The following is a 27,387-nucleotide window of genomic DNA, read 5'->3' as shown; positions in this document are numbered from 1 at the left end:
AGTCGCACAAGGGGATATATAACACAATGGAAGTGGGCCGACAGTGCCGCGCCAACCCAAGCCCTCGGACCAGTGTGAAATAACCAGCAACAAACGAATAACAGCAAACACGACAAGGGGGTGAAGAGTCTACACCCGCTCGACGCGCACCTCCTCGCGCACACGGATGCCATCGCTAGGACAGGGATCGTGGCCAGGGAGGATCTGGTTGCCGCTGCGATCGTCCGGGGCGATGTAGGACTCCGTCGTCCCATCGCGCACGGTAGTGAAAAGCGACGCATCGGGAATGATGGCACGCATGCGAAAGCGCGCCGAATGGTCTGACTCGCTGTGTTTGACATACCGTCGGTCGGAACTCTCCGGACGCGACCCGTGGACGATGGCACGATACAAAGGACGGATAGTCGGCACTCCAACACAGATCAAGGTGACTGCCAGTTCGACGGCAGACCAGATGATAAGACCCACTGTGTCCTCTGGATGACTTCTCCGTTAGATGGGTTTTCATGATCGGTTGGTTCCCTTTGGGTGTCTTACCGGTGTAATTGGCGCTGCCGAGGCCGCTCAGGTCGATGGTTCTGATAATGCCGCAGACGCAGGCACTGGGACTGTTAGTATCTGGGTATCTGGGTATCTGGGAGAAAAGAGGCAAAACCTGTGAATATAGGGAAAGAAAGAAAGAAAGAAGGTAAAACAGAGAGATTGGGGGAGAAACAGGAAAAACATACATGAACCCCAAACTCAAGCTACAGGCGATGGAAATCTTTTCCGCGAACCTCATGTTCAGTTGCCAAATAAAGATCCACGGAAGCAGGGCGAAATAGAAATCCACCGCTGCACACCAACCTGCAGGACATGTCAGCGTCGCACTATTCCCCGACCGGGATCCAATCGAGACAGACTCACTTCCAAGCAGGATGGAGAAGGGCGTGATGGCGACGACGAGGCGACCCTGGACGCGAGGGTCGTAGGTGGCCCTAATCGGGCTCTTCTGCGCCCAGAGAAGAATGGCCGTCATGACGGAGACGAGGGCCAGACTGACCATGGAGATCCAGATGGAGATGCGGTGCCACTTCTTGACGACAATGCGCAGAAGAAAGATGCCCAATGAGATTTTGGCAATGGCCATGCCCAGCACAGCAAACGTCTGTCCAACTATCTCGTTGTAGACAGCATTGACCGCTTCGTCCACCGGCAGGGAGTCCAGGGGCTGACCGAAGCCGTGATGACCCGCAATAGTGACAAAGATGGTGTATAGAAAGAGGAAGACCTAGAGCGTGGTCAGCTCTCGCTCGAGGAGACGAATTTTAGCAGTGGAAGACATACCCATGCCAGCGTGAAGACATGATCGTCCAGGCCAACGGCCCTATTCACGTAGATCCTGGTATACAGCCGAAGTGGAACCATAACAAACGAGAGGAAGGCCATCACCCACATCACCGTCACGGCCCGGACTCCTTTTCCCTCCAACATTTTAAGACAAGATTGCGAAGGGACGGTGCTGCAGTAAGAAATCTTGTGCACCAGAACCATCCGCGACGGCGATACGGAATAGAAATAGCGAGATCATGGTGGTAATGCCTTCCCACACCCCCCATATGTAATTGAAGGGACTCCCTGGTTCCTGTGAGCTGTCAGAAATCAAATATGTCCAGGTACGAGCCAGGATGACCCTGATTAAAGGGAAAGGCCCTAGCTAGCGGTCCGTCCCTCATCGCCCCCTTTCGGACTTTGTATAACCTCGTCGACTACGGCATCGGAGGGATACAGGGAGGTAGGTGTCAAGTGACACTCCGTTGGGTCGGACTTTGGCGGCTGGATGGACCCACCATACCCTGGGAGTGGCGCTCGTACGGAGCATCGGACTTTGGGACGTGTTGTTGTCATGTTGCTAGGACTTCCCCGCCCGCGGAGACCAGCATAGAGCGTAGTGGACCGGATCCAACGGTATCATGGCCGTGCACTCGACAGGTCAACTGTCAACTGTCAACGGCAGGACGTAGACCCACACCCGGCGGAGGGGAAGGATTGCACACACTTCCGGTCGGCGCTATGGTATTTCCCGCCACAGAATTACCGGGCTTCATTGGATTCGCGACAGGGGCCCAGTTTAGTGGCCTAGTGGATAGACGAATAGCACCACGACTGTACTTTGGCACCGCTGTGGTTGCACCCGCCAAGGACCACAAAAACATTGGGCAAACCAAGACATTGTGCCGCGACAATGGACCACTCCCATCGGAGAGACCACAGTCCCGGTGATTCGTCGAGTGGATGTCGCGGTGAGGGAGAAGGGGGGTCATCGGGGTATGGCCGTCTATTTATGATGACATGGTGGTCGGTATTTCGTCTGGGTTCATCTGGAAAGACAGTCGAATCTGAAGAAGTGCCCTGACATCTACTGTCGTACCATGACTTCAATGGATTCGTTCATCGCCATAGAGTGGCCCATTCAAGTCCGAGATGGGGCTTCTCTACTCCTCTGGGCGTCTCTAGCAGCCCTGCCCGTGTGGTATTTGACGACCTATCTCTTTTCCCCCCTGCGCCGGTTCCCCGGCCCATTTCTCGCAGGTAGGTCAAGTGAAACCGATGGGGTGGAGAGTCTGGTGGATTCCGGTTGGCGATAGGGACGTTGCACTGACGAGATTGCAATAGGGTGGACGAACCTCTGGCGAATGCATCACGCACGGCAGGGAAATTACCACCTTGTCATTCGGAAGATGCATCAAAAGTACGGGCCTGTGGTGCGCATTGCGCCCAACGTGCTGGACCTGGATTATCCCGAGTTGATCAAAACCATCTATAACGTCAAGGCCGACTACCTCAAAGTGAAGCCCCTTGTCCCGCAAGTGGATGACCCTAATTAACCTGGGACAGACCGAGTTCTACCACGGAAGTAGTGCCATGAGCAATGGCAAGATCATCTACAATCTGTTCAGTGAATGCCAGCCGGGGGTGCATGCCCGACAGAAGCGGCCCATCTCCAAGCACTATTCCATGACGGGGGTGCTCCCATTGGAGCCCCATATCGACGAGATGATACAGTACCTCTGTCAAAGACTCGAGGAGAATTTTATCGACGGGTCTAGCGCCACCAGTGCGTGTGCTTTGGACGAGTGGATTGCGTACTGTAAGTTGGAACCCTCATGATCAGTCCAGTGGCGTCCTGTTGGCTGACGCCATCCAGATACTTGGGACGTGGTAGGCAAAGCTACCTTCAGCCAGCCCATCGGATACTTGCAACAGGGTTATGATTTTGACGGGACCCTGGGCATCGCCAACGCCTCGATGAGATACTTCACCCTGGTCGCACAACTCCCGATCCTAGACCATCTGCTGGATAAAAACCCCATCTATCGGATCGGGCCTCCCGGCTTCGGCAACATCACCAACATCTCAATCCAGCATCTCACCGACCGGCTCCAGGGCAAGGACAGCCACTACCATGATCCCAGTCAGCCCGACTTCCTGGACAAGTTTATCGAAGCCAAGGAGAAGTTCCCTGACGTCGTAGACGACATGCAGATCATCTCCTACCTCATGATCAACATGATCGCCGGAGCGGACACGACGGGCGTTGTCCTCAACGCAGCCCTATACTTCTCCCTGAAGCAGCCCCAAGTCTGGACACGCCTGCGTGCCGAAATCGCCCCTCACACCGCGTCAGATGCACCCGTCGTGTCCTACAAAACATCCAAGGAGTATCCTTACCTGAACGCCGTCATCCGCGAGGCCATGCGATGCCACCCCCCGGTTGGGATGAACCTGGAACGATACGTTCCGCAGGGCGGGCTGACCCTCCCCAACGGGCAGTACGTCCCTACCGGATCAGTGGTTGGACTCAACCCGTACATCGTCAGCCACAACGAGTCCGTCTGGGGCGCCGACGTGGACATGTTCCGCCCGGAGAGGTGGCTTCGGGATGAGGCGCGCGAGACCGAAGAAGAATTCCAGACACGTCTGCGCACGATGAACCATGCCGATTTGACCTTTGGTGGAGGAAGTCGCGTGTGTATTGGAAAGCATCTCGGGTTACTGGAGGTGTACAAGGTGATGGCGACTCTGGTGGCTCGTTATGATATTAGCCTGGTTCATCCTGATAGGGAGTGGAAGGTACATAATGAGTTCTTTGTCCGGCAGAGTGGGATCGAGGTGAAGCTGGCTCGTCGCACTTAGGATGTCACTGGATGCAGTGTGGCTCTTGTTGGTAGTGACGCCTGTTGGTGGCTTAATTGTTTGAACTGCACATGGGCACTTGTTAAGATCTCGATACAAACCACATAAATATTATTTACAGTGGCTTTGTGTCGCCACTCGAAGTCGTACCTATGAACACATGCAAGCGAGTGATAGATTCGCAGATAACACTGTCGCCTATGAGGTAAGTTAATCTCTTTCTCAAACAACCGTAATATATTCTTGTTCTAGCGGCTCTCTTTGGCTGCGTATAGAAAAAAAAGAAGAGAAAAAGGGGGAAATAGAAACCGAGTGTCTGCTATGTGTGAGTTGAGTGTCGAACTGGTATAGCTTTATGGGGTATAATTGAAGCGCGTTTACTTCCTGAAACTCAAGTATCAATAGAGCGGACAGGAAATATATAACATGATATCTCCAGTACTTATTCCAAATATATATTCGCGAACTGAAAGTGCCAAAGAAACTGAAGGATGTTCTACAAAGATCACAAAGAGAACTGTTTCACAACCCGACTACATCTCTCCTCGACGAGCTAAACTAGGTTGGATATGAAGGCCCTTCCACTCGCCAATTGGTGTTTGTGGTCCAATGGTTAGAATAAGACATGCTGAAAAACCATAGCAGCTTGCACCACATATAAGGCAGAAGAAGTAAGGCTACTTAAAAACTGCCACATCCCAAGATATATTTTGCATACACCCGCTTGGTTTCTACAGTGTTTCCCGCTCGACTCACAGTAGTGATCAGGGAAATATCATTCCCGGGTAATCAACTTGAAAAGCTCTCCCATTCTATTATTTTTAATCACTTGGGGTCTGTGTGTCGGCCTGTAAAATTGCATAGCCATGGCTGTGCGCCTAGCGTACGGTCGTGGGTGTGGCTGTCGCGTCGCATGTCCCTTTGTTGTCCCTGATCAGTCTAATAGAACGAGCATGTGACGAGGTCTGAAGGTCTTGGCCCGTTAGTGGCTGAAACCTGTTCAACAGACGCGTTGATCCGTGAGTTGCCCTCCATTCGTGGACTGTCACGAGAAAACGGCGGAAATAACGGGATGCAGGTACCCCTAGCCCAGAGATGAACATTCGATGCTGACACGGCTGAGAGAAATACCCCCTATTCATCACGATGATCAAGACAGTACTGTGGCGGTACGCCATCTCACCGAGGAACAGTATCGATATCAAGTGATTTTCGCGTGATGCGGATTAACTGCTTTTTGTTTCCAGCCAAAAGACGATCCGATAGAACTTGGGACTGAACGATCTGCGACGGATCAGCATCGTTGTCACTCTGCTGCCGTATGGTAGGGCACGTTCCTGGAAAGATTCGCAGTTCGAGTGGGCCGAACGTCGGACGAAATAGCCAAGATGGTGTCATTAACCAAGCCTCGGGACAGGATAGGTCAGCACGCAAGTAAGCTGGCTGATACAACAATTGCAGAGGTTTCCAGGTGTAGCTAGTAGATTTCTTTGTACCAGAGCAACTCTAGGGTGAAAAGAATCTGATATAAGCACTGTCCCTGTTTGAAGCGGGCTGTTGCACGCACCACAAAGGCCGAGCCGGAATACTGTCTCGGTCTGCTATTTTTACGTTCACTGGGACGGAGAGGGTGCCAATATCTAACAGGGTGTGCTGTCAAAATGCCGTCGCTCGCAGACTTTGCCATTTCACGGGGGCAGATCCAGTGACGATATACAAAACCCGAGTCCACATCGCCTGGTCCCGTTATATCACCTCCATCGAGACCCAGTGAGTCTCTGCAATCAACGAGCCTTTTCAGCGCGCAATATTCTCGAGGTCAACAGTTATGAGCGCGTCATCAAAGTACTCCCTTTACGTCTTTGTCGTCCTGGTCGGTTGTGTGGTCGCGTTGTTCATCGGAATGGGCATGTTTCGAATGTACCAACCACTCGATCGGGACCATCCGTACGGTGATATTGCCCCGGAGCAAAAGTCATATATGCGCAATTTGCGACGGCGGAGCTTCAACGCATTAGCAATTGCGGCGCGGCGACCTGATCGTGTGTATACTGTCTCGTAGGATAGCCGTGAGGGTGGTACTAGTGTTGGTGTGGTAAAGTACAGGGCGGATACCCAGTGGGTAAGTACTGAGGCAAGAACCATTCTCCACCATAACATTACTGACAGTCATCCAAAGGCGATGGACACTCTATTGTTTGATACGTTTTACGACAGGACAAGCCGACATGCCCTCACTGGCCAGTGTTTGGTCAAATTCGGACATATGGGAGATCGCGTGTTGGCAAGCCATCGACATCTTTCTTTCGTTGTCATGGTTTGCTCCCGTGGTAAGAATCGGTGCCGGGGGACTTCCTTTCCACATGGGATTGCCACACCAGATCGTTCTTGGGGGCCAGGTGCAAGGGCTAGTCTCCAGATATTCTTGAACCTGGCGGAAGGGTGAATGAGGGTGCTCGAAAAATGATGCTTGTTGGGCACGATATCTCACATTTAATGACCGAAATGCTAATGAACCATGTTTTCGTTAACAAGTATCTTGAGCCCTCGTATATTCATGTCCTCGCCAGTGGTTTATTAATCTATCTATTCTCCATTGGATCGCTAGCACATGAATGGCTAATTGGCTATATAGCGTCTGGTCTAAGATGAACACAGACGGGGAAGTCTGGTTGACCAGATGATGCGACAAAACATGGAATCCATTCTGGGGTCTAGAGTGTTACCCGGGTCTGTAGCAGTTCATAATGACGTTTCCGAATGCACTGGCAAGAGGGGAGTTGCAAATGGGCGCATCCACATGATTGTGATTCTGACAAGCAGGTGCGACCCTTGTCTGCTTGGACGACATGGGTCCCAGCCACAAATTTTATAATGAGCACAGACTCGAAATAATATCTGACGCACAATGAACGGGGTTTCCCGCTGGATCCCATTCTGACCCCGATCAAGAGCGGCCCGTCTCATTTCAACATGACGAGACGAGTTTTGCGAGAAGCGAGGTGGAATGCATGGAAATGAATCTTGCCAACACCCACCCGCTCCGAAAACCTCCCGTTGGCTCGAAGGAGAAGCACGTTATAGATCGGAAACGCCATCGCGGTCGGAAATCGCCCTTCGTCCCAATGGGGATCGCCGTTTTCTGACTTGGGTAGGACATCGGGTGGTGCTGTGGGATCAGGTGCGTCATATGAAGCCAGCGGGTCGTCCTCTTGGCTCTCTTTGTATAGGAAGTACTGGGCCTGTCGTGGATCCAGCGCCCTATATATCAAGCCCTTGTCACCAGGGGTGGGGATCTCGGGGAGAGAATCTCTGGAAATGGCAGCAAGGTAGTAGCTTTCGTCCGCGGGGCGTTTTGGATATCATCGAACGGAATATTGAGGACAAGAAAGCCACATCGGTAGCCTTGATGGTAGAGAATGCGTTTCCATGGAGGGCGGTAGTTTGCTGATCTACTCTCGTCATGGAACCCAATCTGGATGAAGTCATCCCCGGGCGGCTCTGCTGGCGAGCCAACAGTATTCACATCATACAGCTGTATCTCTGCGGTATGGGCATTGAAGTACAGAACCCCTTCGGGATCCGGTCGCTCTGGAACATCCTGACCTGGAAGATAAACCGGGTAATCACAAATGAGTCCTGGGTACGCTTCATGGGTATAATAGTGCTGGTTGGAGGTTTCGTCAAACTTCGATATCCAGCCATCGGACGGGTCAGTGACCTTGTTCACCTCGTCAGGGTTCAACGGAAAAAGGAACCGATCAATCTCGGACCCGTCGATCGCCTCCTCCATGGGGCGTCCCGAGCTAGTATCAATCGGACATCGAGAAATAAATTCTTGCCGGGTCAGGTTTTGGTACCACTTGATGACCGAGGCTGGTCCATGGTACTGCGAATTGTGCCACCCCTTGCCTCTGTAGTGGATAGGACCTTGCCACGCAGCCCAGGTCCAGCTGGGAAACAACGAGCGTTCACCCTGCCTTCTCCTTTTGACGAGTTGTTTGGGGTACCAGAGTAACGCTCGATCAAAGAAAAACTCGGGCATGCCGTACCAGAACTGCGTGTTGGCCCCCTTGGCGATCAAGCCCGTCATACCAGCAAAAGCTCTCACGGCATCTTCATCGAAAGTGAGCATCCGTTTTGTGTACTGGCTCACTGCGTTAGTGTACCTCTTCCATGGGGTCATGGCCTCGGCCTGATCTTCAAGTCGACCGGGGAGGTGCGGCCCCGAGAGTCGAGTGATGCGGTACAATGGGGCAGGGTCGGAGCATGGCGCGCGCCCATTCTGCTCATCCGGATCGACGGCCACCATGGTTATACTGCCACCACTCGTCTCAAAGGCCTTGTTTGGAAACTGGCGCTGCGTCGGGTCCGACCACACCTGGAACTCGATCCCACGGGGGTCTGAATGGAGGAGGTCATTATTCGGCAATGGCGTCCAGTTCAAATTCATTGCTGGTACAGTGTCCTCGAAACAGGTCGCGTGGGGACATATGAATACCATTTCCGACTCAGTGAAGTACACGGTCCTGTGGGACAGTTGTCGCTCCTGATATGTCCATGCGCGAGTGTTCCATACTGAATTTTCAATGTCCTCCAGTTGTCTCCGAGGATTGTGGAATACCGTGGCCAAGCACATCCCTTGAACTGTCTCTCGATTCTGGCCTTTCGACCGAGGCACGGTGCTAGCCCCAGGAAGGCCGTGGCTCGGATTGGAATTGGTGGAGGCAATAATAGTCAGCGCCGCGCCGCTGTAGATTAATCCTGCACCGGCGACGTTTCGGCCTACGTCTTCTTCGTTATCTTGAAGGATACACAGAGCATCGACCCAGAGGTAGTCAATCCCAATTGCTTTCGCCACTTTCATTGCATCTTGAATGGTCGGCAGCAGCGTCACCGACGCATGGTACAGCCCGTTTTTCGCCTCAAGGTCGGCTTTCGTGTCCGAAGTGTACTGGGTCCCACTGATACCTCCCCAGACATACGATAGGCAGGCGTATCGGGGAAGTGTTTCGGGTGTCACTATGCGATTCGCGTGGACATCGATGAAACGGAGCTGGAGTGTGTTTTTCTTCACATCCTTCGAGTGCTGTTTGTCCGGGACGGAGTGACAGCGGTCGCAGGTGTCAACCCAAGATTTGAGAAGTGTTAAATCGGTAGATTCTTGCCGTATCATTCGCCCTCCGGGATGCTGTTCATCCCCACCATCAGCCCATTGAATCAGTATGGGAGGCAGCGAGTCATAATGGTCGTGAGTAAGTCCGAGAGAAAGCGATACTTCGAGCCGGAGACCACACTCTGGCCCCTCGTCCAGAACCTTTAGCGTCATCTGCTGTCCATCGAAGAGTTCCCGACCACCGTCGGCCGGCAATCCATTCTCTATGAATGACCTTCGTAGGAGCCGACAGAATGCACATGCGCAATCCCCGGCCATTACGTGGCCCAGCCCGTATATGGTGATGTCGGTTGGTCCGGGTGCGGTGTTGCCTGGCAGGCCTCTTTGTGTGAACAGCGCCTTAAAGTCAATATGACGACACATTTCGCAGAGATAGCGCGGATCCTCTTCATCGAAAATCTCCGGATTTTCGATCCACCATTCCTCGTCTCGCCCATCGTCCTCGCTGAACAGGCCCCATCGACGGATAAAATGATGGTGTCTGTACTGGGACCACTTCTCTTCCTGATCCGCGCTATCCAATAAACTCTGCTTTTCCCTGGGCTGTGGTGAATCCTCAGTCACGAAGGAGATCGCGATGCGGTCCATCACCTCGTCCGAGAGGGGTTCCTTATCGGGCCGGTCCCTCTTTAGGACATCTAGGGCATTTGTTGTTTCTCTGCCCGCTCGTGACAGGACTTGATTTCGGTCGTTGACCATCTGCCGCACCGCGGGGTCTTTTATAGCTTCATCGCTGTCGCGTGCCATTACATCGCTCAGTATTGTTCGGGTGACATGGTTCTGGATACCTTGGAAGCGAATACTGTGTAACTCGTGCCGTCGCACCACCGGGTCGCCTCTCTCGCTTGGTTTGTTATTCGTTTGGGAAGCTTGTAACTGTTCTCGGTATCTAGGAAGTGCTGATGGTGTTGTGCACTTCAGAAGCGGATGTGTCTTGGTGTGAGGATTCGCGTCGTCCAGCAGACAGTCCAAGCAAAAGTCCATATCCGGACATGTCGCGCATTTGTACCGCGTGCCCTGGATAGGTTTTGGGTCAGAATTGTTGCCACAAGACGGCCCATCGCAGAAGACCCCTTCATGTATCGTGTGTGGTGCAAGGCTCGTGTCGTCCGTGGCCTCTTCGTCTGGAGAGGCGGGGATCACAAGGATGGGGTTTTCTATGCCTTGCTCCGTGCTGGACAGTAGTTCCAATTCTTGGGGATTCTGGTACCTTGGTTCATCCATAATCGCGAAATACCACTACACGCTTCGTGACAGGGTTGATTGTTGGGAACAGGGAATGAGATTGGATGAATTTCAACAAGGTGTTAGCCGTTGTGACTGTGGGGCTTAGACGTGCTTTAGCCCCCCTCTCCACAGGCTCAAGAGTGAAAAACTCCCTGTCAGAGCCTAACGGAGAATGGGTCTAGCTGCCCAATTAGTAAAGAATGATTCTGCCAAGTGGGATTTATACCATATTCACACTGTCACGGGGGCATCAACAGGGTGTGGCCAATATATCTGCTTTTCGATTGCATGATTGACTCTGAAGCCTGGGAATGTCTATTGAGCGACATAGGCCTTACCGGCGAGAATTCTAGCATGTTGGCAACGATATTAGCGAGGCCTTGAGGATTCTCGCATGTCTTCAAAGTTGTATATTAGTAGTACTTCCACCCATCACTTGATAAACACCGACTTCACGCTCCTAATGTATACGTTTTGTCAAGTTCATGGCAACCGATATGTACACCATCTGTCCTATACCAGCTGGAACGTTTCCACGTTGACTCCCCTCTCGCGTAATGCTTCTAGCGTCAATCGCGGATCGTGATTAATGACCTCTCCTGTCTCGCCGTTTCGAAATCGAACAAAGTTGGTCGGATCATCAGGAATCCGCTGTGACGCGACGCGCTCGAATGGAGGGTGTACAGGTCCCAATCGTGGGTCTTCTTCTGTTGTGACCGGGCCATCCGGGCTGTCCGACTCCTCGCAGCGATAACACGGTCTGTCCAAGCCGTTCTCGTCCATGAGGAAGATACCCTTCCAGCCGGGCGGGAATCTGCCCAGGACGCCCTCACCATGCATCAGCCCATGCACGTAGCAAGACCCGATGACAGCGAAGCGCCGATCGCCCTCCGGGCGCAGAACAACCGGGGTGTTCGATCCCAAGAAGACGGCGATGATATCCCCAGGCTGAGTCGCACGTGGTGCCAGACCAATGTATCCCTCTGCTGTCGCGACAAACCGACTCCAAATGATCAATTGTGCACACCGGAAGAATTCAGGATCAGACATGACGTCGTCGACAGACACCTTGCGGTTCTCCTCGCAGTGTGCGACCCATTTCTCGCTCCATTCACGACAAGTGACGCTGATAATCTCGGGGTAGACATCGCCCACGCCGCCCTCAAGAAGCATGGACGCAAACGCGTCCCGGAATGGCACGTCGGAATTTCCCCGGAAGCCGGACTCCTCGAGCCAGGAGGTGCACTCCCGGTACCAGGTTCTGGCCATTTCCACGCGCTCGTCTGCCTCGCCTTCGGCGAGGCCGCCAACATGGGAGATCCTACCGCATGACACCCCACTGACCTCCAGGATGTCGGGTGTCGGGGTCGAAAACACAGCCGGGGAGATCCCGCTGGCCAGTCCACGGTTCGGGTCGTATTGGTCTCGGACAACCCAGTTAGGGACCCAGGTCGGGGAGCCGAGTTCAGCCCCGCGACCGCAGTAGGATATCAGCTCCAGTCGCTGTGTGGCCTTGACGTGGGCCAGAAAGACGTCTTTGTAGACCTCGCGAGCTGGAAGGCGGTAGTTGGGGCGGATCAGGGAGGCAAACGTGGGGGTCATCAGGCCCACAAGCGCGTATACGAGGTCGCGTTCATCGCTGCAGAGACGTCGCCGGACGGAGTTCATCATCAGAGGGAAGCTCTCGCCGCGCCAATCCAGACATAGCATGAAGTGTTTACGGAGGTTGGAGACCACCTCGGGTAGGAAGGTCTGGTTCTTTTCCTTCAGACAAAGTATGGAGGCACGGAGATCCGCCCATGAGCCCTCGTCTTGTCCGCATTGGAGCACCGCGCGCGGAGTCGCCAGCTGGATCTCCTGGAAGACCCAGAGGCGCTGAAACCAGGCTCTGTCCAATAGACTGGAGATGGCTTTCCACGTGTTTTCATCGAAGGGGATGTCGAAGGAGGGCAACCACCAGTCGGGGTGCTCTGCCTGTGGTGCTCGGAACCCAAAATTGCTCTTGGTGATGATATTCTGGCGCCCGAGGTGGCACAAGCTGTTCAGGGCAAGTTTGCTATCCGACGAAGCTTCCCCCAGCCAAACCACGACTCTCTTCGCCTGGGTGTAGATATGGGCCATCCGCTGAACCTGCTCGGACCTTTCGTTCAAGTCTCCTTGATTGATGCATATTGCGTCGATCCACAGTGTCCGCGGTCGATCCTCAAATCGCAAATGGCGGAGGGCGGCGTCTAGATTAGCAGTGATGCGCACGATGCCCAGAACTTCATCGAGGTCGCTCATCGACACAATTACAACCTCAGCAGACATATCGGAAGAGCCCCATACGTAAGACAGTGCCTCGTATGAGGGCGACAGAGCGAAATCGTCTAGTTCGGGAGTATCATACAGAGGTCTCTCAAAGCTCGGCACTGGATGGTCCCATGTTACGACATCCAAGTCTGAGTGGTGAAAGGCAATCCGTCCTTCGAGTGTTTCGTGCGCTTCCCATCCGCCAGGAAGGGATTTTCGTAGCTCGCCTAGAGGCAATCGGTGCGAATCTTGTTTGGGGGTGGGGTGTAGTGGTTTGGTAGTAAGGTTAATGCGAAGCGGTTGATGGAGGGTCCCCGGGAGCAGCGTTACCAGGCGGATGTCATTAGAGGCGGAATTCAATGGAGTGTATATGTAGTCCATAGTTGGACGGTTTCCCCTCCTCCCACGGAATGCTGTGACGAGGCTGGAAATGTAGTTATAGAATATTGACAGATGCCTAGCGAACCGGGTGGTTGTTGCGATCCAAAGTCGCCGACAGACGACCAGTAGAGACATCGTCGAATAGTATATTGAGTAGATGATGAACCGCCTTCCCAGAACACAGTAGTTGATGCTATGAAGGCCGCCAGAACTTGGTGTAATGGTTCATTGTAGGACATTAACGATTGTTAGCTCTGGGTGGGGCAGCTACGTAGCCTCTGCATGCTTGCTTCTTCCACAGTCGATGCAGCGCGGTGCCCAATGTCTAACTTGACACTGGACTGGAGCCCGTCCTATGATTTGATATCCTAGTCTTCCGTATCCACCAAGTTTGATCTATCACTAACCCACACAGGAATCCTTTGACTACACCGTGTCAGACATTTGCCAGAAATACTCAAGATCCTTACGACCAACGTTTGGTATAGGGCTTAGCCTGACTGATATACCCAACAGGAAATCAATAAAAAACAAAGAGAACAGGTCCGTGTCCAGAAATAATGACTCATCCAAAAAGGCCCGGATACGAAAGCCACATTCAGGCGAATTGGGATGATTCCGACCAGGCTACCAGTCGGGTTGGGGCTGTGTACCCAATCCGGGATCGTGGTAGACGCGAGATGGAGTCCAAACCCCCATAGACATACATAAAAACAATCAAAAAGAAAATTCTCAGATAAATAAAAATAGAGTAGTGAGGAGGTGGAGTTGATATACATACATGAAAACGCTGTTCATTAAATCACTACGAACGACACGACATTAGCCCTTGTAATAAGTCTCATCAATGGTCCTCCCTCGTCGTTGGTTCGGCTCGCTCCCTCGCATGTAAACATCTTCGAACAGAACATCCGGGGTGTTCTCCGGCACCGGCATCTTTTCAGCTTCCTCGGCATCCTTCGCGACTTGTTTGCGAACTTCCTTGTCAATGGTCCGCAGTTCGTCCTCGGAGAACGCCCCCCACTCCACGAGTCTCTCCTTGAGGTTCGAAATGGGGTCGTTGGATCGCTGCTTCTGGAGCTCCTCCCGGGTGCGATACGCGGTCCCGGGGTCGCTCATGGAGTGGCCGGCATACCGGTACGTGAGGAACTCAAAAAGGAGGGGCCCCTTGCCGGCGGTGACATGGGCCTTCCCGTGCTGAACGGCGGAGAGGACCGCCAGAACGTCCATCGCGTTGATACGTAGCCCCGGGATGTACTGGCCACGTTTGTAGTATTCCGTCATGGCCGACGCGCGCTCGACCGACGTGCCCATTCCGTAGTGGTTATCTACAATGTCAGCATAAGCCCCGCACTGCTGTACCGGGGACACCTACTCTCGCAGCCAAATATGATGGGTAAGTTCCACAGCTTCGCCATGTTGTACGCCTCGTGGACCTGTCCCTGGTTCGCCGCCCCATCGCCGTAGAGATCGAGTGTGACGCTGCCGCTGTCGGTATACTGCTGCGCAAAGGCAATTCCCGCCCCCACCGGCACGTGGGCGCCGACAATCCCATTGCCGCCGAAGAATCCTTCGGTGAACATGTGCATCGAGCCACCCTTACCGTAGGAGATCCCGCCTCTTCGGCCCAGCAGCTCCCCAATGATATTCTTCACCGTTCCTCCTCGCATGAGCGTATTCCCATGAGACCGATACGCAGTGATCAACTTGTCTTGCTTGGTGATGGCGTGCTCGATGCCGACGGCGACGGCCTCCTGGCCGGTCGACAAGTGGCAGAAGCCCCGTATCTTGCGCTCCTTGTACAATCCATCGGCGGTCAATTCCATGCGTCTAACCACGGATTAACAGATCGAAAGAAGGATCGAGAGGGGGGCAGGGGCCGAACCGAATCAATGTCATGTCGTGGTATATCTGGCGGAGCTGCTTCTTGGTGATGTCCACGGAATACGGCGGAGGGTCCATTTCGTACGTTTCGAAGCTATCCTCGGCGATGGGGACGGAGAACGTCCTGTCCTCTTCCTAAACATGGCCTGGTCAGCTCCCTGTCTCTAGTTAAGATGCCTAGAGTCATTCTTTACCGTTGGAATATCCGGTACGTTGGTGACGTGCGCTAGGGAGCGACGCCCTGGGCCACGCACGCCGGCGCAGGCTACGGGTAGTCGAAGTGCTCTAGATAGCATTCTCGATCACGATTCTGGGAATCAAATGCAGATTCAGTGTATGAGTGAGTCTATAACTGAGAGTGCCAGAATAGACAAACGAGGCCTGCCAGCAGGCTGCGTTCCCGGTTCTGGTATGTGATGCAACTGAGTGACGTCAGGGCTAGGAAGCACGGCCCAACCGCTCCCAGATCTCTCCCCGCCGTAGCCTTCATGTCCTACTCATCTCGTGAGATATGCCAAAAAAGCATCGAGGTTCCCAGTCAGAGCGCAGTCAAGCCATCTCAAAGCGATTCCAACCCTGATAATCGGAGTTCGGACGATGATCAGTTGACACGTGAAAGATTCGGCATATTTAAGTTGTGTCACTAATGCTCACTGACTCAGCCGGTGGAATCGCTGATCACGAACCGCTTATGCATACTGGTTGTCGCGGTCATCAGGATGACTTCAAATGGTTTGCGCTGGTAGGACAATTCTCCAGTGTCATATTACCAGGAAGCCGATGAGGTTCGCAGCCTTGTCTGGCCAGAAACATAGTAAGTACGACCGGAGAGGACGGCTCAGCCATCGGACAGGGGCAACACCGCCCCATTGTTCCTCGATATCAAATCCCCGGACCGCGACTGGGGGCTGATGAAGTGGGTCCATGGGATTTCCTGCACCAGTGAGCAGCTAGGGGCTGCGCCAGGGGCTACTTGTGACCACAGCGTATGCTGGCCCAGCAAGGCCCAGCGGCTACTGCTTATGTTGCTGTGAATTATTTCCTCCGTGCCCTCTGCGGGGTTAATGGCCAGTCCGGACATGGCTGACTAGAACAGACCCCGACCAGGGTGACCTCCGTTATTTCCCTCTTTGGTTTCCCTTTCTTCTTCGTTCCGCTATTTCCATCACGGCGGTCCTACAGCGGATCGTGTGCAACATGCAAAGTCAGGGATAATCCATCGCGCCAAGTTGTATGGGACAGCTTTGAGTATCTACCGCAGGCCGACGCCCCCTGCGATGACGGCCCCATGTCGATCGAATTCTACTACTTTATCGTCCCGGTATTGGCGCTGGTGATGATTGGGTTCTGGTATGCTTCTTTCAATCGCCGTCGGAATGCTTCAACTGATGCCCGTGGGCTATCGACAGCACGGCGGTCTCGATACGAGGGCGCTCTCATCCCCGCGCCGCTCAACAAGACCCCCCAGACCCGGAAAGCCTCCGTCTCGAGGCCCGCATCCGACCTGTCATCACCGAGGAGGACGTGGATCGGTATTTTCCCGCCCTCGAGTATGGGCTCTGGAAGGCGACCGCGACCCGAACCGCCGCGACCGAGACACCTGAGACGGCAGGGGCCCCGCCGCCGCGCAAGAGCCACGACGAGCAGGGCCGGCCAAACGATGATATCCCCCGGCCAGACGCGGCGCCCGAGTCCGCCGAGGCCGGCGCCGGCGCGGCGCCCGTGATTGACGACACCCGCGACCAATGCGCCGTGTGCATCGAGTATTTCGACGAGGAGGATTGCATCCGGGCGCTGGTCTGCGGACATATCTTCCATACTCTCTGTGTAGATTCCTGGCTCACCAAGCGCCGAGCCTGCTGTCCCCTCTGCAAGATGGATTACTTTGGGCTGGGCGCGAACGTGCAGGCGGATGCTCCCGTCGTGATACCGTCCGCGGTCCCTACGCAGCCTCCTGCGGTGGTCGTGCGAGGAGCCGACCAGCCATAGGAATCTCTGTTCTTTTCTAGTTGGATGGCGTTGGAGCGTGCTTTTTTCTTGTTGATATCCCGGATTCTATTTGTATTTGTTGGTCGTTAGAGAATGAGATACCTATATCATTCAATGGTCAGTAAATCATCAGACTAAATCTGCACACTGTCTCAAGACACGCGATCATTGGGTCAATGTGGTGCACCACGAGTAGGGATCGAACCGATGAAGTGGATAATGGTCTGGTCCAAACTTAATCCCCATCTTGGCGCTTCACGATCGCGAGGTCAACTGACGTCTGATCTTGTATAAATGTCCTACGCCATGGAAGGTTATGGTTTTCAAACGACCCCAAGGAAATTACTGCGCCTCTTCTTGTATTGATTTTGGCAGATGGTGGTTTTTCGATTGGACTTGGACAAGGGATGGAATAGCGGCACGATATATATTATTTAGCAAAAGGACCTGTTTCTTACTACCACAGTGTGGTCCAGGATTTATTTCCGAAAATTTCAATTAACGGTTCAAATGCAACACAATAAAATTAGGATAGAATGAAGGGAACTCCAGTATGCAGGATAGGCAATTGAATAATCACTGCTTCTGATCCGGTGATAGATCCCCCTTGGACCCTCTTGTACTCCATGATATACGCATCAGTCATTGCAGACAATGGCTTTCTGGAAACATGTCTTCATATGTTCCGATACGTGCCGTTTTGAATTCCAGTTCCACCTGTCCAAAGCACCTCTGTCACGCGCGGATCCTGTCAATCTCACCGACAGGACAACGGATCCTTCCAACCCCTGCTAAAACAAGCCACCTCGTTAGCTATACCGTTCTCCTCCAACACCAAACCCAACCAGGCCTGCCAATTCCAGAACTGCACATCGTGATACGACTTTGAAGAAACTATCAGACCGTTTTCCATCCAGGATCAACTTGACTCAGCCCCCAAGCCAGCCATGTGCCCGTCCAGGTGCGTGCATTCGGGTCGCGCAAGGGGATGGGTAGAGTAGACGCCCATTAGGGAAATTGACTGCACCAGCACGGTGACAGCCCTTTTTGAAAGACCTTGGAAAACGGCGGCTATTGACCAAGCTCATGCTCTTGCTGGGTGTTCCTGTTCTCAGATATCCACGAGGCGCATCAGGGGGAGGGAGCCACGCGACGGGAAAATTATTATGGCTGATGGAGGCTGGTTTCCCTTCGATACATATGGCGTGGGGGTTCTTCTAGTACGGTATGGTGAGTCACACCTCCGTTCCGCGCTGCAATGTAATGCAACTCCGTATCTCAACCCGTGTGGTCTGGGATGCTATTCCTGTAGGCATGCACACCATGTGGACCTGAATGCAGGTCTGGTGAGGGGTTCGTACTCATCGACAAGCGAGATCCCCACTCTGTATCGCGGCGAATTCCGAGAGAAAATAATATAAATCAGCGTCTCGAACTGGAGGTATTGAGTCTTCCATACTCTCACCAATCCCGCAATACCAGTCCAGACACCGTCAACATGGCCAACCCTAACTCTCCGAGCATGATGCTCTGCGTCGACGACATCAAGCAGGAAGCGTCCAAGAAATTGCCTCCGAAACTCAAGGGTCATATCCCCTTCTCCCACAAAACCATGGCCCACTGACACAAGATAGACTTCTACAACTCCGGCTCCACCCACCAAATCACCGTCGCCGAGAACTCCACAGCCTACAACAAATACCGACTGCGCCCGCGGGTTCTGGTCGACGTCTCCCCGATCGACACTACGACCACCGTCCTGGACCAACGCATCGACTTCCCGCTGGGGATCGGCCCATCCGGACTCCAAGGGATGGCGCACCCCTCAGGCGAGCTCGCGACCAGCCGCGCCTGCGCACGCCGTCACGTCCCCATGGGTGTATCCACCTTCTGCAACCACGCCGTCGAAGACATCACGCAGGCTGCACGAGCGACCGGACTCCCGCCCATGAGCCACGTCATGCAGCTGTACTCGATGCGCGACCGCGCGCACCAAGAGCGCATCATCCGGCGGGCCGAAGCAGCCGGGTGTAAGGCGATCTTCCTGACGGCGGACAGCCCCGTGCTGGGCGTGCGGTACTCCGAGCTGCGCAACGGGTTCCGCACGCCGAAGGACCTCGCGCTGCCGATGCTGGAGCAGACGTGGGGGCAGGACCAGACGCAGACGCACGTGGCGGGGTTCGCGGAGTTCAACGAGGACGCACATTCGTGGGCGCGTGAGATCCCGTGGTTGCGGTCTGTGACGAAGTTGCAGATCTGGATCAAGGGGGTGTTGACGGCGGAGGACGTGATTCTGGCGCGGGAGTACGGGGTTGATGGGGTGTTGGTGAGTAACCATGGGGGGCGGCAGTTGGATGACACGCCGGCGACGATTGATGTGCTGCCTGAGTGTGTTCGGGCGGCGGCGGGGAAGATCCCTGTGCATATTGATGGGGGCATTCGGACTGGAACGGACATCTTCAAGGCGTTGGCGTTGGGGGCGCAGTGTTGTTGGATAGGACGGCCGGCGGCGTGGGGGTTGGCGGTATGTTTTCTCTCTCCCTCCCCCATCCTATTTCTTCTCCCTTATCTTCGGACGACCGCTGACTGAAGTAGTATGATGGAGAGCAGGGCGTGTCCAAGGTATTGGACATTCTTTATGACGAGTTCAAACGATGCATGCAGCTGACGGGTTGTGTCACTGTTGCGGATATCACTCCAGCCTGCCTAGGGTTGGTGAAATCGGATGGACCGTTGGCACGGTTGTAGTGTTCTGAACATGATCTATAGAGATGCTGGGGAATGAATGCACGTCTACATACGAGCATATGAGAACCAAGTCGTAATCCATAATCATAATCTAGACACAGAAAGAAGTAAAACCTAAGACGAAAGAAAAAAACAAGAAAATGGTATCACACATCTACGACCTTCACCTGCGCCTGCTCAACATGCTCCACCTCTATCGCTTTGGCCGTCTCTGTATCCGACGTGGTCTCCGAGCCAGGATAGAAGGCAATCCGACCCCCAGGCTGGATGATGTCCGTGCGATCCAAGTGGTTCCTCGCACGGATATGCGGGTCCAGCGACCAGTAATTTACACGCAACCGCTCAATAACATCTTTCCGACGAGGCGCCATCTCTGAGACCTTCGCCTGGTCGTTCGACTGGTGCGCCGAAACCCACTGGCTCGTCACGAGCAGCAGCTCCTCGCCGATGGCAGTGCGGTCCTCCATCAGGCGATCGCGAGTGGCGGTGTCCTGCATGGGGTCGTTCTCGGTCTCCGATGGCTCGACGAACTCGTAGCTCGTGCCCTTGGTACCGATTTCGGGGGCAATATTCTCGGGGGCGATGAACTTCTCGACGTCGGCGAAGGTGGAGGCGAACTGCACCTTGGCGACGATGACGGGGTCCATCCAGCCCTTGATGATGCGCCAGATCCCGGAGAAGATCCAGGGCGCGTTGTAGATGATGATCATGCCCAGGGACTCGGGGTAGTTGGCTTGGAAGCAGTCGATGAGGAACTTGACGGGGGCGTATTCCTAGTCCAGTTAGACACAGACCCGCACACACACACACACGTAGAGAAAAGGGGTGGTGAAGGGAACGAAAGAGAAAGAAAGCGACGTACCATGTTGGAGAGAGAAAAGCCCGTCATGTCAAAAACGATGGTGACGTTCTCAATCGGCGGCAGCAGAAGCAGACGCGCCATCTCGATAACATGCAGAATGTAGCGGGTGATGACCTCCTCCGACTGCTCAGAAGGACGGTGCAGACGGGCGCGAACGATGCCAACCGGACGGCTCTCCCGATCCACCCCATGGATGAAGCATTTACCCATGCGCATCTGAGCCAGGAACTGGGAACCGGCCTTGGCCTGGTCGGGCTTGGAGGTATCCTTCTCCTGACGGAGGGCGTGCAGCTCGCCGTTGGCATTGACTCTCTCGTCGACATGCTGGTCCTTGATGCGCCACACCATCGCATGCAGCATCATGCAGAACGACTTGCCGACGTCCCACTTGCGGGCGCGCAGGAATCGCAGCAGCAGGGAGTCGGGGTGGTCGCACTTGGCGGTGCTCAACAAGCCGAAGCGCAAGTCGTCCGTCGTCAGGCTGGTGAGGGCGTCGCGCACGGCGCGGATCTCGGTCGAGCTGACCCCCACATCTTGCATAGCCTTCCCCAGCGCTTCAGTGTAGGCGGATCCGGCCGCGGCTGAGATGGTGGTGCTGGTACGCGTGAGGGTAGAGTTGCGGCGGTTGACACCGGGGTCGGGAGAGGGCTCGGCGGCACCAAGAGCCTGAGCGTCGAGCAGTCGCAGGACGATCGCCCACATCTGCCGCAGGCGGATCTCCTGGTCTGCGGTCAGGTTGCCCAGGAAGCCCGGGGGGGTTTGTTTTGTGGTGGCCATGATTGATCAGAGAGGAGGAAAGAGCGAAGAGTAGGGGAAAGGGGATAGGGAGAAAGATTGAGGAAAGGACTGAATCCACCGATTGGGGGCCGCACTATATAGGGCCTAATGAGCCGACCCTAGTTTCCAACGAGCCATCTCCAGCTTCGTGCAACCCCTCACCGATCGTCTGTAGCATATGAAACCCCCCACGAGGAGGATCGACGAACCGAGGATCACATCCCGCAATGCCGTAGCTCGTCTGTTTCAGGGAGGCAATGCGGTTGTTCGTCGGCAATTATTGGCTACGACAAGGGGAATCCTTGGGGACCGTGATCGACCCCACACCTGACGAGTGAGATAGAGCATCCTGTTTTGCATGGGATGTGGCTGCGGGGATAGACGCTGCGTGATCCAGGAGGACGATGTCATACCGTCGGGAAACATCCAGCTTGCCCTAATAGTCAATCGTTGCGACGGCCCGTCTAGGAAAGGATCTCCACTTCATCTAACTTTGCCGGGGAAGAAAGTACGGGGAAGACTCTGCATTTGATCTGGGGACCCCACCTATTGCCCCGGTCCGAAATCCTCCATACAACCCCATGGTGATGGTTCTGTGGAAGGATCGTGGTGTTCGAGTCAACGTGCCCTGTTACCCCAAACTCGACACGTCGGGTATTGCGGATGGATGCATCTACCATAACCAGCACGGCCGGTTTTTTCTGACTGTTCATGGTCTCGTTCTTTACCATGCAAATAAAGTCTATGCCATTACCCCGACCAAACCAGATAGAGCCCATGTCCATCCGACCCACCGGTGCGACAAAAGGGCAGTGATGCGCACGTTATGAAATCATCTCGTGCCGATCGCCACGCTATTGCCCCGGGACCTCGGATCCACGGTCGGTATTCTCGACACGTTGCGGGGTGGGAGTCCTCATCTCGTGGGGTTTGTCAATTCTCCAACGGTTGTCCTTTTGATTAATGTCTTAAGCGTCGTGATTCGACCCCTTGGTCTCGTTAGCTGCTTTGATCCGTCTACATAACCGTATATGACCCCTGGCTTCAATGATATTATCTAGCGACGAGGGGTTGGGGCCTGAGGCAACAAAGGAATCCACAGCAATGATGCTAAGGCTAAACCGTGGACCGACCTCAGAAGCGCCGACGAGGAGGATGATGATGTGGTAAGAGCACTAGTCGTGTACGGAGTGAGATAGAAGCGATGTTGATAATGTGTGGCAAAGAATACCGCTCGGCTACAAAAGGTATCTAGACACTTCTGAACCCTGTGGGTATCCCTTATAGCCATCTTATATTGCGACATAATGTAAGTGAAACTAGGGATAGGTGACAAACTACGAGGGCTGTTTTTCACATGAATACTCCCACTGGTAAATCCTCTAGGAACCTGCTGCCTTCATCAATGACCTGCTGTATTTGGAGGGCAGTTTCCATCCAAACAACGTCTCATACAACAGCAACAATGGCATGTCCTGTGATAGCGGTTGTGTGTTTTTCAGTGGGAGAGTGAACACTCATAAGATGCGATAGCGTCTTCCGCGTCGTCGGCGTCGTTCATAGTGAATACCTGAGCTTTTTGCAAGCCTCTAAGAAGGCTCATCCTTTCAAGAGCAATTTCCATGTTTGTTTGTACGACTGCGGGTTGCGGGACTGATTCTCAACGTGTACCAGGGGAGTCTCCATGCCGAAGATTGACGGGCACGTCAGCCCTATCTGCTCTCTTAGATAGTCTGCTTCGTACATTGCCCCTAGCCTGTACGCCGTGGTTTCCGTCAGGCTATCTACCTTGTCTTTTGGGTAGGAAGTACTCTTATGCGAGGTACTTGAGGGATTCGAGCCGCCAGCCTTCGCCGACTTCGACCCACTGGTCGAGAAAGGGGAGCGAGAAACTGTAGTAGAGACAGTCATTCGTTGTTGGATGATGTCAGGGGCAGACCAGGTGAACCCGGTAATTTCTCTCTTATGTATTTTTTCTGTAGAGAAGTAGATCTGCTGAAGATTGCTATACTAAGTGCTCCCATGTTTTTCAAGATTATATACTGGCTTTGAGAATTGAATGCAAGTGAGGGGCTCTGTTATTTTCTGGATTTTATTTTTCATATTTATCAAATAGTGTAGGGAAGGCGTCTGACTACTAACAAGCAAAGTACTCCAGGTGACAGTCCATGATGGTGATTCATCGTTCCCCCCCGATGCTGTTATAGCTGTGGTGTTCAGCTGCTGTTGGTTGATGTCAGGGCGGACGAGCCAACCACCGGAGTAGCACGATGTAGTGAAGATGGGCTGGCTGGATCGTCTTGGTCTACGATCCCCAGGAGGACTAATATGCGATGCCGGGGGTGAAGGTCCGGGGGGCGAGTAATGCGTCAATAACTTGCACCTAACAAGGACTTGCCGCGCTCCGCTCAAAATTGATGGAAATAGCACTAAAACCAATAGAACAGTCAGAAGAAGGGATCGTATGATAGTAAGAACTATCATGGCAGTTAGTGAGGTTCAGAAGAGAACAAGAAACAAGATGCGAGACGAAAGAAATGACCCTTCGTACTGTCACTGTCTGAGGTGACCATGTGACCTCCTACTGGAATCACTGCCATCACAGAGGGAGAAAATGCATCATATCTATCTTCCCCTCGCTTTCAGTGCCTGCACCAGTCACGGATATCTCGTGGTTGAAGGCAAGGAGTCAAGAGTACAGTTAGTCGTGATATATGAGATCAATCATGGTCGTTTATAGATATTCTTGATCGGATGCTTTTTTGTCTTACTTCTCTGCACTCTTATCACAGGGGAGAGCGCGTGACTAAAATGGAAACTCTCATGGCCAATGTTCTTCCACAAGCGTCGACCAACCAGCGTATACTGCATACATGTCGACCGGTATTCTTGCCTCAGTCTGAGTTGATACATAATATGCAGGAACCGTGGCGCATCGCTTGCGTTGTTTATTCCTTTGGAAGTTTTGTGTGGCCTGTAAGTCAGGGCACTTGCATTGTGGTCGAACAGTGGAGAAAAGATGGGACTTTTGAGCCCCAGTGGTACCTTGGTGGGGGGAGGATATTGAATCCAGACCAGTGGGCGTCAATAGTGGACATACACAAATACACAAGGATGATTGCCAACCAGACAACGCTCCAGTCGGCCATTTCCCAAAAAAGATATCATGGGACTTTGGGCTTCGTAAGTAACCCGATCGTCAGTGCGACAGCAGAAACTTTCCCACTGATATCACCGCCACCGATCTTTCCAATCCATTCCTTACACGATGTTGAAAAAGCATCCCTTTGTCCAGTTACGCACTCAAACCCAATTGGTAATGCAAAGGCCAAATCGCAAGATACCAGACCAGGGTCTGGGTGTGACTAATGCCGCTCAGGATGACTTCCCGTTGGTGAGGTTTGAGATGGCATCCACTAGTCTTAGCCCCTCAGCACTAGTCAGGGATGCTGCAGCAATCGCACTGATATGATACAATTTTCACCCCGAATGGGGTGCATTTCAGGCGCACAATCACACTCAGAAGGCCTCGACCACCCATTTACCCCCCTAAAAAGGTCGAGGAACCGACCGAAAAGTCATGGCGTCGCGCCGGATGGGGTGCCTGAGGCGGAACACGAGACGCTGCACGCCACCGGCTAAATGTCTGAATTGATATTCACATATATGCAGCTGCTGTCCACGGTGGTCGAGATCTATCCATGGCCACATGTAACGTCTCCTACCGTGGACACTAAACCAAGCTCGGTTTTTCGGTGGCTGTTGCCTCGTGCAGAAGATCCATCTTCTCTGCCAGGAACCCGTCCTCGCCATCTCCTTGACATCAGTCTAAATTATGTGCCAATACATCTGGGACTGGCTTCTGTCGGAGTGAGCCTGTCCTCACAGCGGTCATCTGCAGATCGAACGGCGTCAGCATGGCAGAGATGGAGTGGCGACCGAGACCGCACTCCTGGCGACGGCGACGCGCCGTAGCGTTGAGGCTGATAGTGGTCGCGCTGCTAATGTGGCTTGTCTTCGTGAATTTTGCAGATCAGTTTCATCCAGAACGCAGAGAGGCCTTGACGGTCGCACACGGTCGCCCGCCCAAGCCCGATGCCGTCATGGAAGACGTCGCACACGCCATTCCCGCACCAGCGTGGCACGATCCGAAAGCCGAGTCACCCCAAACGCCTCTTCAAGCACCCCGAATCCCTGTTACTAGCGGAGATTTGATCAGTACGAACGGCATCAGATCCAACACACAGCTCGAAAGCGCCCTGCGCGAAGTGATCTCCCTTCTCCCCGACGAGGCCCTCCTCCGCGACCTGCTACGGCCGATCGATCGGACGGGAGAGGAAAAGATGCGGGAGTTAGGGCTACGGACGCGATCGTTCAAAAAGCATTTCGCAGCGTGGGAAGCCCTACATCTCGTTGTGGAGGGCAGCAGTGTCCACGCGCGCAACGATATTGTGCAGACGGTCCGACGAGATCCCAGGATCGCCACCGCGCTCGAGATGGACGTGACGCAGGTCCTCCACGCATACGAAGCGTATCGCGCCTTCATAACCCGGTTCGCGATGCTCCTGTTCCCGTGGATCATGCCTTACTTTCCCGACCACATCTCGCTCCACGCAGAGTTCCACAACGGCGGGAAGGGTCTCGTCTTCTGCGCCGGAGACAACCACGCCCCGTTCCTCCTCACCTCCATCCCGTCTATCCGACGGCTCGGCTGCGATCTACCAATTGAAGTCATGTACTTGGGCGACGGGGATCTCAGTCAGGACTTCCGCGCGGAGCTCGAAGCCATCCCGGGCGTGATAACCCGCGACGTGAGCCAGATGGTGACTGACCGCGGCTGGAAGCTCGCCGGATGGGCCGGCAAGCCGTGGGCGATCCTCTTCTCCAGCTTCCGCGAGGCGATGTTCATCGACGCCGACGCCCTATTCTTCCAGAACCCGGGGGATCTCTTCGACCACCCGTCGTACCGGGCGACGGGGGCACTGTTCTTCCGGGACCGGTTCATGATGCCCGAGTCGAAGAAGAAGTGGATGCAGCAGATCCTCCCCCGGCCGATTTCAAAGAAGGCGACCGAGAGCCGCTTCTGGACGGGCGATAGCGGACACATGCAGGAGTCGGGGGTGGTCGTGATTGACAAGTGGGTGCACTATGTGGCGCTCCTTCTAGTGGCGCGGATGAATGGGCCAGACCGCGATGGGAATTCTGCGGTCGGGAAGATCGGTGTGTATGACATGGTTTATGGTTTGTCTGGCCTGCTCTATTGTAACTATCCGGAGAAAGTTTTGGCTAATCAGCACCAGGCGACAAAGAAACATTCTGGTTGGGATGGGAACTCGTCGGCGACACAGACTACGCATTCCACCAGGGCGACGCAGCCACCATGGGAACCCTCGAGCCGCAACTAACACCAGAAACACAGCCCAGCGAGGACCCAAATGCAGAGGAAACCCCAACGCAATACACCATCTGCGCACCGCAACTCCTCCACCTCGATGAAGACGGAAAACCCCTCTGGTTCAACGGGTGGCTCCTCGCGAATAAGTACTCCGGGAAGAAGAATGAGCCCGCGCGCTTCGAGTCGTACATCCAGGAGCCGCGAGAGGTGCGCGAGCCGGGGGCGTGGCAGTTGCACTCGGATAATATCTGCTGCTTGACGGCGGAGAATGCGGCCAACTTCACGGAGCAGGAGAAGGACACGTTGACGTGGATTTCCGAGGCTGGATACCGCGCTGGTGCGTTCGGGGGGAAGAGAGTCTGAGATGGTTCGATTATTTGTATAGTATCTTTTTCTTTTTCTTTTCTTCTTTTTACAAATGTACGTGTTTCATGAACATGAACATCCTATCCTCCGTGTCGATGCAAACATTAAGACAAG

General features: G+C 53.9%; 11 protein-coding genes across 11 annotated transcripts; 5 read left to right on the top strand and 6 right to left on the bottom strand.

Moving 5' to 3' along the window:
• Nucleotides 1–129: 129 nt before the first annotated feature.
• P168DRAFT_315425 (uncharacterized protein) lies at nucleotides 130–1,473 on the bottom strand (the record flags this gene model as incomplete). Its single annotated transcript, XM_024839905.1, has 5 exons — nucleotides 130–476; nucleotides 538–602; nucleotides 729–846; nucleotides 907–1,270; nucleotides 1,327–1,473. The coding sequence occupies 5 exons, from the start codon at nucleotides 1,471–1,473 to the stop codon at nucleotides 130–132; spliced, it is 1,041 nt and encodes a 346-aa protein (XP_024698015.1).
• Nucleotides 1,474–2,420: 947 nt separating this feature from the next.
• On the top strand, nucleotides 2,421–4,176 carry P168DRAFT_263780 (cytochrome P450; the record flags this gene model as incomplete). The annotated part of the gene is made up of 4 exons (XM_024834822.1): nucleotides 2,421–2,571; nucleotides 2,656–2,849; nucleotides 2,884–3,130; nucleotides 3,188–4,176. 4 exons carry the CDS (start codon nucleotides 2,421–2,423, stop codon nucleotides 4,174–4,176), a joined length of 1,581 nt encoding a protein of 526 aa, XP_024698014.1.
• A 1,582-nt stretch (nucleotides 4,177–5,758) lies between these two features.
• Nucleotides 5,759–6,694, top strand: P168DRAFT_287419 (uncharacterized protein). The gene is made up of 2 exons (XM_024836572.1): nucleotides 5,759–6,298; nucleotides 6,356–6,694. The coding sequence occupies exon 1, from the start codon at nucleotides 6,005–6,007 to the stop codon at nucleotides 6,236–6,238; it is 234 nt and encodes a 77-aa protein (XP_024698013.1). The 5' UTR covers nucleotides 5,759–6,004; the 3' UTR covers nucleotides 6,239–6,298; nucleotides 6,356–6,694.
• Nucleotides 6,695–7,139: 445 nt separating this feature from the next.
• P168DRAFT_324374 (HET-domain-containing protein) lies at nucleotides 7,140–10,576 on the bottom strand (the record flags this gene model as incomplete). Its single annotated transcript, XM_024840832.1, has 2 exons — nucleotides 7,140–7,488; nucleotides 7,548–10,576. 2 exons carry the CDS (start codon nucleotides 10,574–10,576, stop codon nucleotides 7,140–7,142), a joined length of 3,378 nt encoding a protein of 1,125 aa, XP_024698012.1.
• A 516-nt stretch (nucleotides 10,577–11,092) lies between these two features.
• Nucleotides 11,093–13,252, bottom strand: P168DRAFT_315422 (HET-domain-containing protein; the record flags this gene model as incomplete). Its single annotated transcript, XM_024839904.1, has 1 exon — nucleotides 11,093–13,252. The coding sequence occupies one exon, from the start codon at nucleotides 13,250–13,252 to the stop codon at nucleotides 11,093–11,095; it is 2,160 nt and encodes a 719-aa protein (XP_024698011.1).
• A 465-nt stretch (nucleotides 13,253–13,717) lies between these two features.
• P168DRAFT_287418 (pyruvate dehydrogenase E1 component subunit alpha) lies at nucleotides 13,718–15,669 on the bottom strand. Its single transcript, XM_024836571.1, has 4 exons — nucleotides 15,331–15,669; nucleotides 15,138–15,271; nucleotides 14,628–15,082; nucleotides 13,718–14,580 (listed from the first exon to the last, which is right to left on the bottom strand). Exons 1-4 carry the CDS (start codon nucleotides 15,430–15,432, stop codon nucleotides 14,075–14,077), a joined length of 1,197 nt encoding a protein of 398 aa, XP_024698010.1. The 5' UTR covers nucleotides 15,433–15,669; the 3' UTR covers nucleotides 13,718–14,074.
• A 755-nt stretch (nucleotides 15,670–16,424) lies between these two features.
• Nucleotides 16,425–17,125, top strand: P168DRAFT_278899 (E3 ubiquitin-protein ligase RNF103; the record flags this gene model as incomplete). Its single annotated transcript, XM_024835734.1, has 2 exons — nucleotides 16,425–16,486; nucleotides 16,546–17,125. 2 exons carry the CDS (start codon nucleotides 16,425–16,427, stop codon nucleotides 17,123–17,125), a joined length of 642 nt encoding a protein of 213 aa, XP_024698009.1.
• Nucleotides 17,126–18,427: 1,302 nt separating this feature from the next.
• On the top strand, nucleotides 18,428–19,883 carry P168DRAFT_308899 (alpha-hydroxy acid oxidase). Its single transcript, XM_024839245.1, has 3 exons — nucleotides 18,428–18,711; nucleotides 18,760–19,649; nucleotides 19,721–19,883. Exons 1-3 carry the CDS (start codon nucleotides 18,624–18,626, stop codon nucleotides 19,871–19,873), a joined length of 1,131 nt encoding a protein of 376 aa, XP_024698008.1. The 5' UTR covers nucleotides 18,428–18,623; the 3' UTR covers nucleotides 19,874–19,883.
• A 136-nt stretch (nucleotides 19,884–20,019) lies between these two features.
• Nucleotides 20,020–21,512, bottom strand: P168DRAFT_294973 (CRAL-TRIO domain-containing protein; the record flags this gene model as incomplete). Its single annotated transcript, XM_024837999.1, has 2 exons — nucleotides 20,020–20,646; nucleotides 20,736–21,512. The coding sequence occupies 2 exons, from the start codon at nucleotides 21,510–21,512 to the stop codon at nucleotides 20,020–20,022; spliced, it is 1,404 nt and encodes a 467-aa protein (XP_024698007.1).
• Nucleotides 21,513–23,466: 1,954 nt separating this feature from the next.
• On the bottom strand, nucleotides 23,467–24,131 carry P168DRAFT_35471 (uncharacterized protein). The gene has a single exon (XM_024841897.1). The coding sequence runs from the start codon at nucleotides 23,994–23,996 to the stop codon at nucleotides 23,523–23,525; it is 474 nt and encodes a 157-aa protein (XP_024698006.1). The 5' UTR covers nucleotides 23,997–24,131; the 3' UTR covers nucleotides 23,467–23,522.
• Nucleotides 24,132–25,111: 980 nt separating this feature from the next.
• On the top strand, nucleotides 25,112–27,270 carry P168DRAFT_301916 (putative alpha-1,3-mannosyltransferase; the record flags this gene model as incomplete). Its single annotated transcript, XM_024838587.1, has 2 exons — nucleotides 25,112–26,753; nucleotides 26,807–27,270. The coding sequence occupies exons 1-2, from the start codon at nucleotides 25,430–25,432 to the stop codon at nucleotides 27,268–27,270; spliced, it is 1,788 nt and encodes a 595-aa protein (XP_024698005.1). The 5' UTR covers nucleotides 25,112–25,429.
• Between the last annotated feature and the right edge of the window lie 117 nt (nucleotides 27,271–27,387).

This window comes from Aspergillus campestris, assembly GCF_002847485.1.
Source record: "Aspergillus campestris IBT 28561 chromosome Unknown P168scaffold_1, whole genome shotgun sequence".
Classification (NCBI taxonomy): Eukaryota; Fungi; Ascomycota; class Eurotiomycetes; order Eurotiales; family Aspergillaceae; genus Aspergillus; species Aspergillus campestris.
The sequence above is the reverse complement of the archived record's forward strand: the minus strand, read 5'-3'. Positions and strand labels throughout refer to the sequence as shown.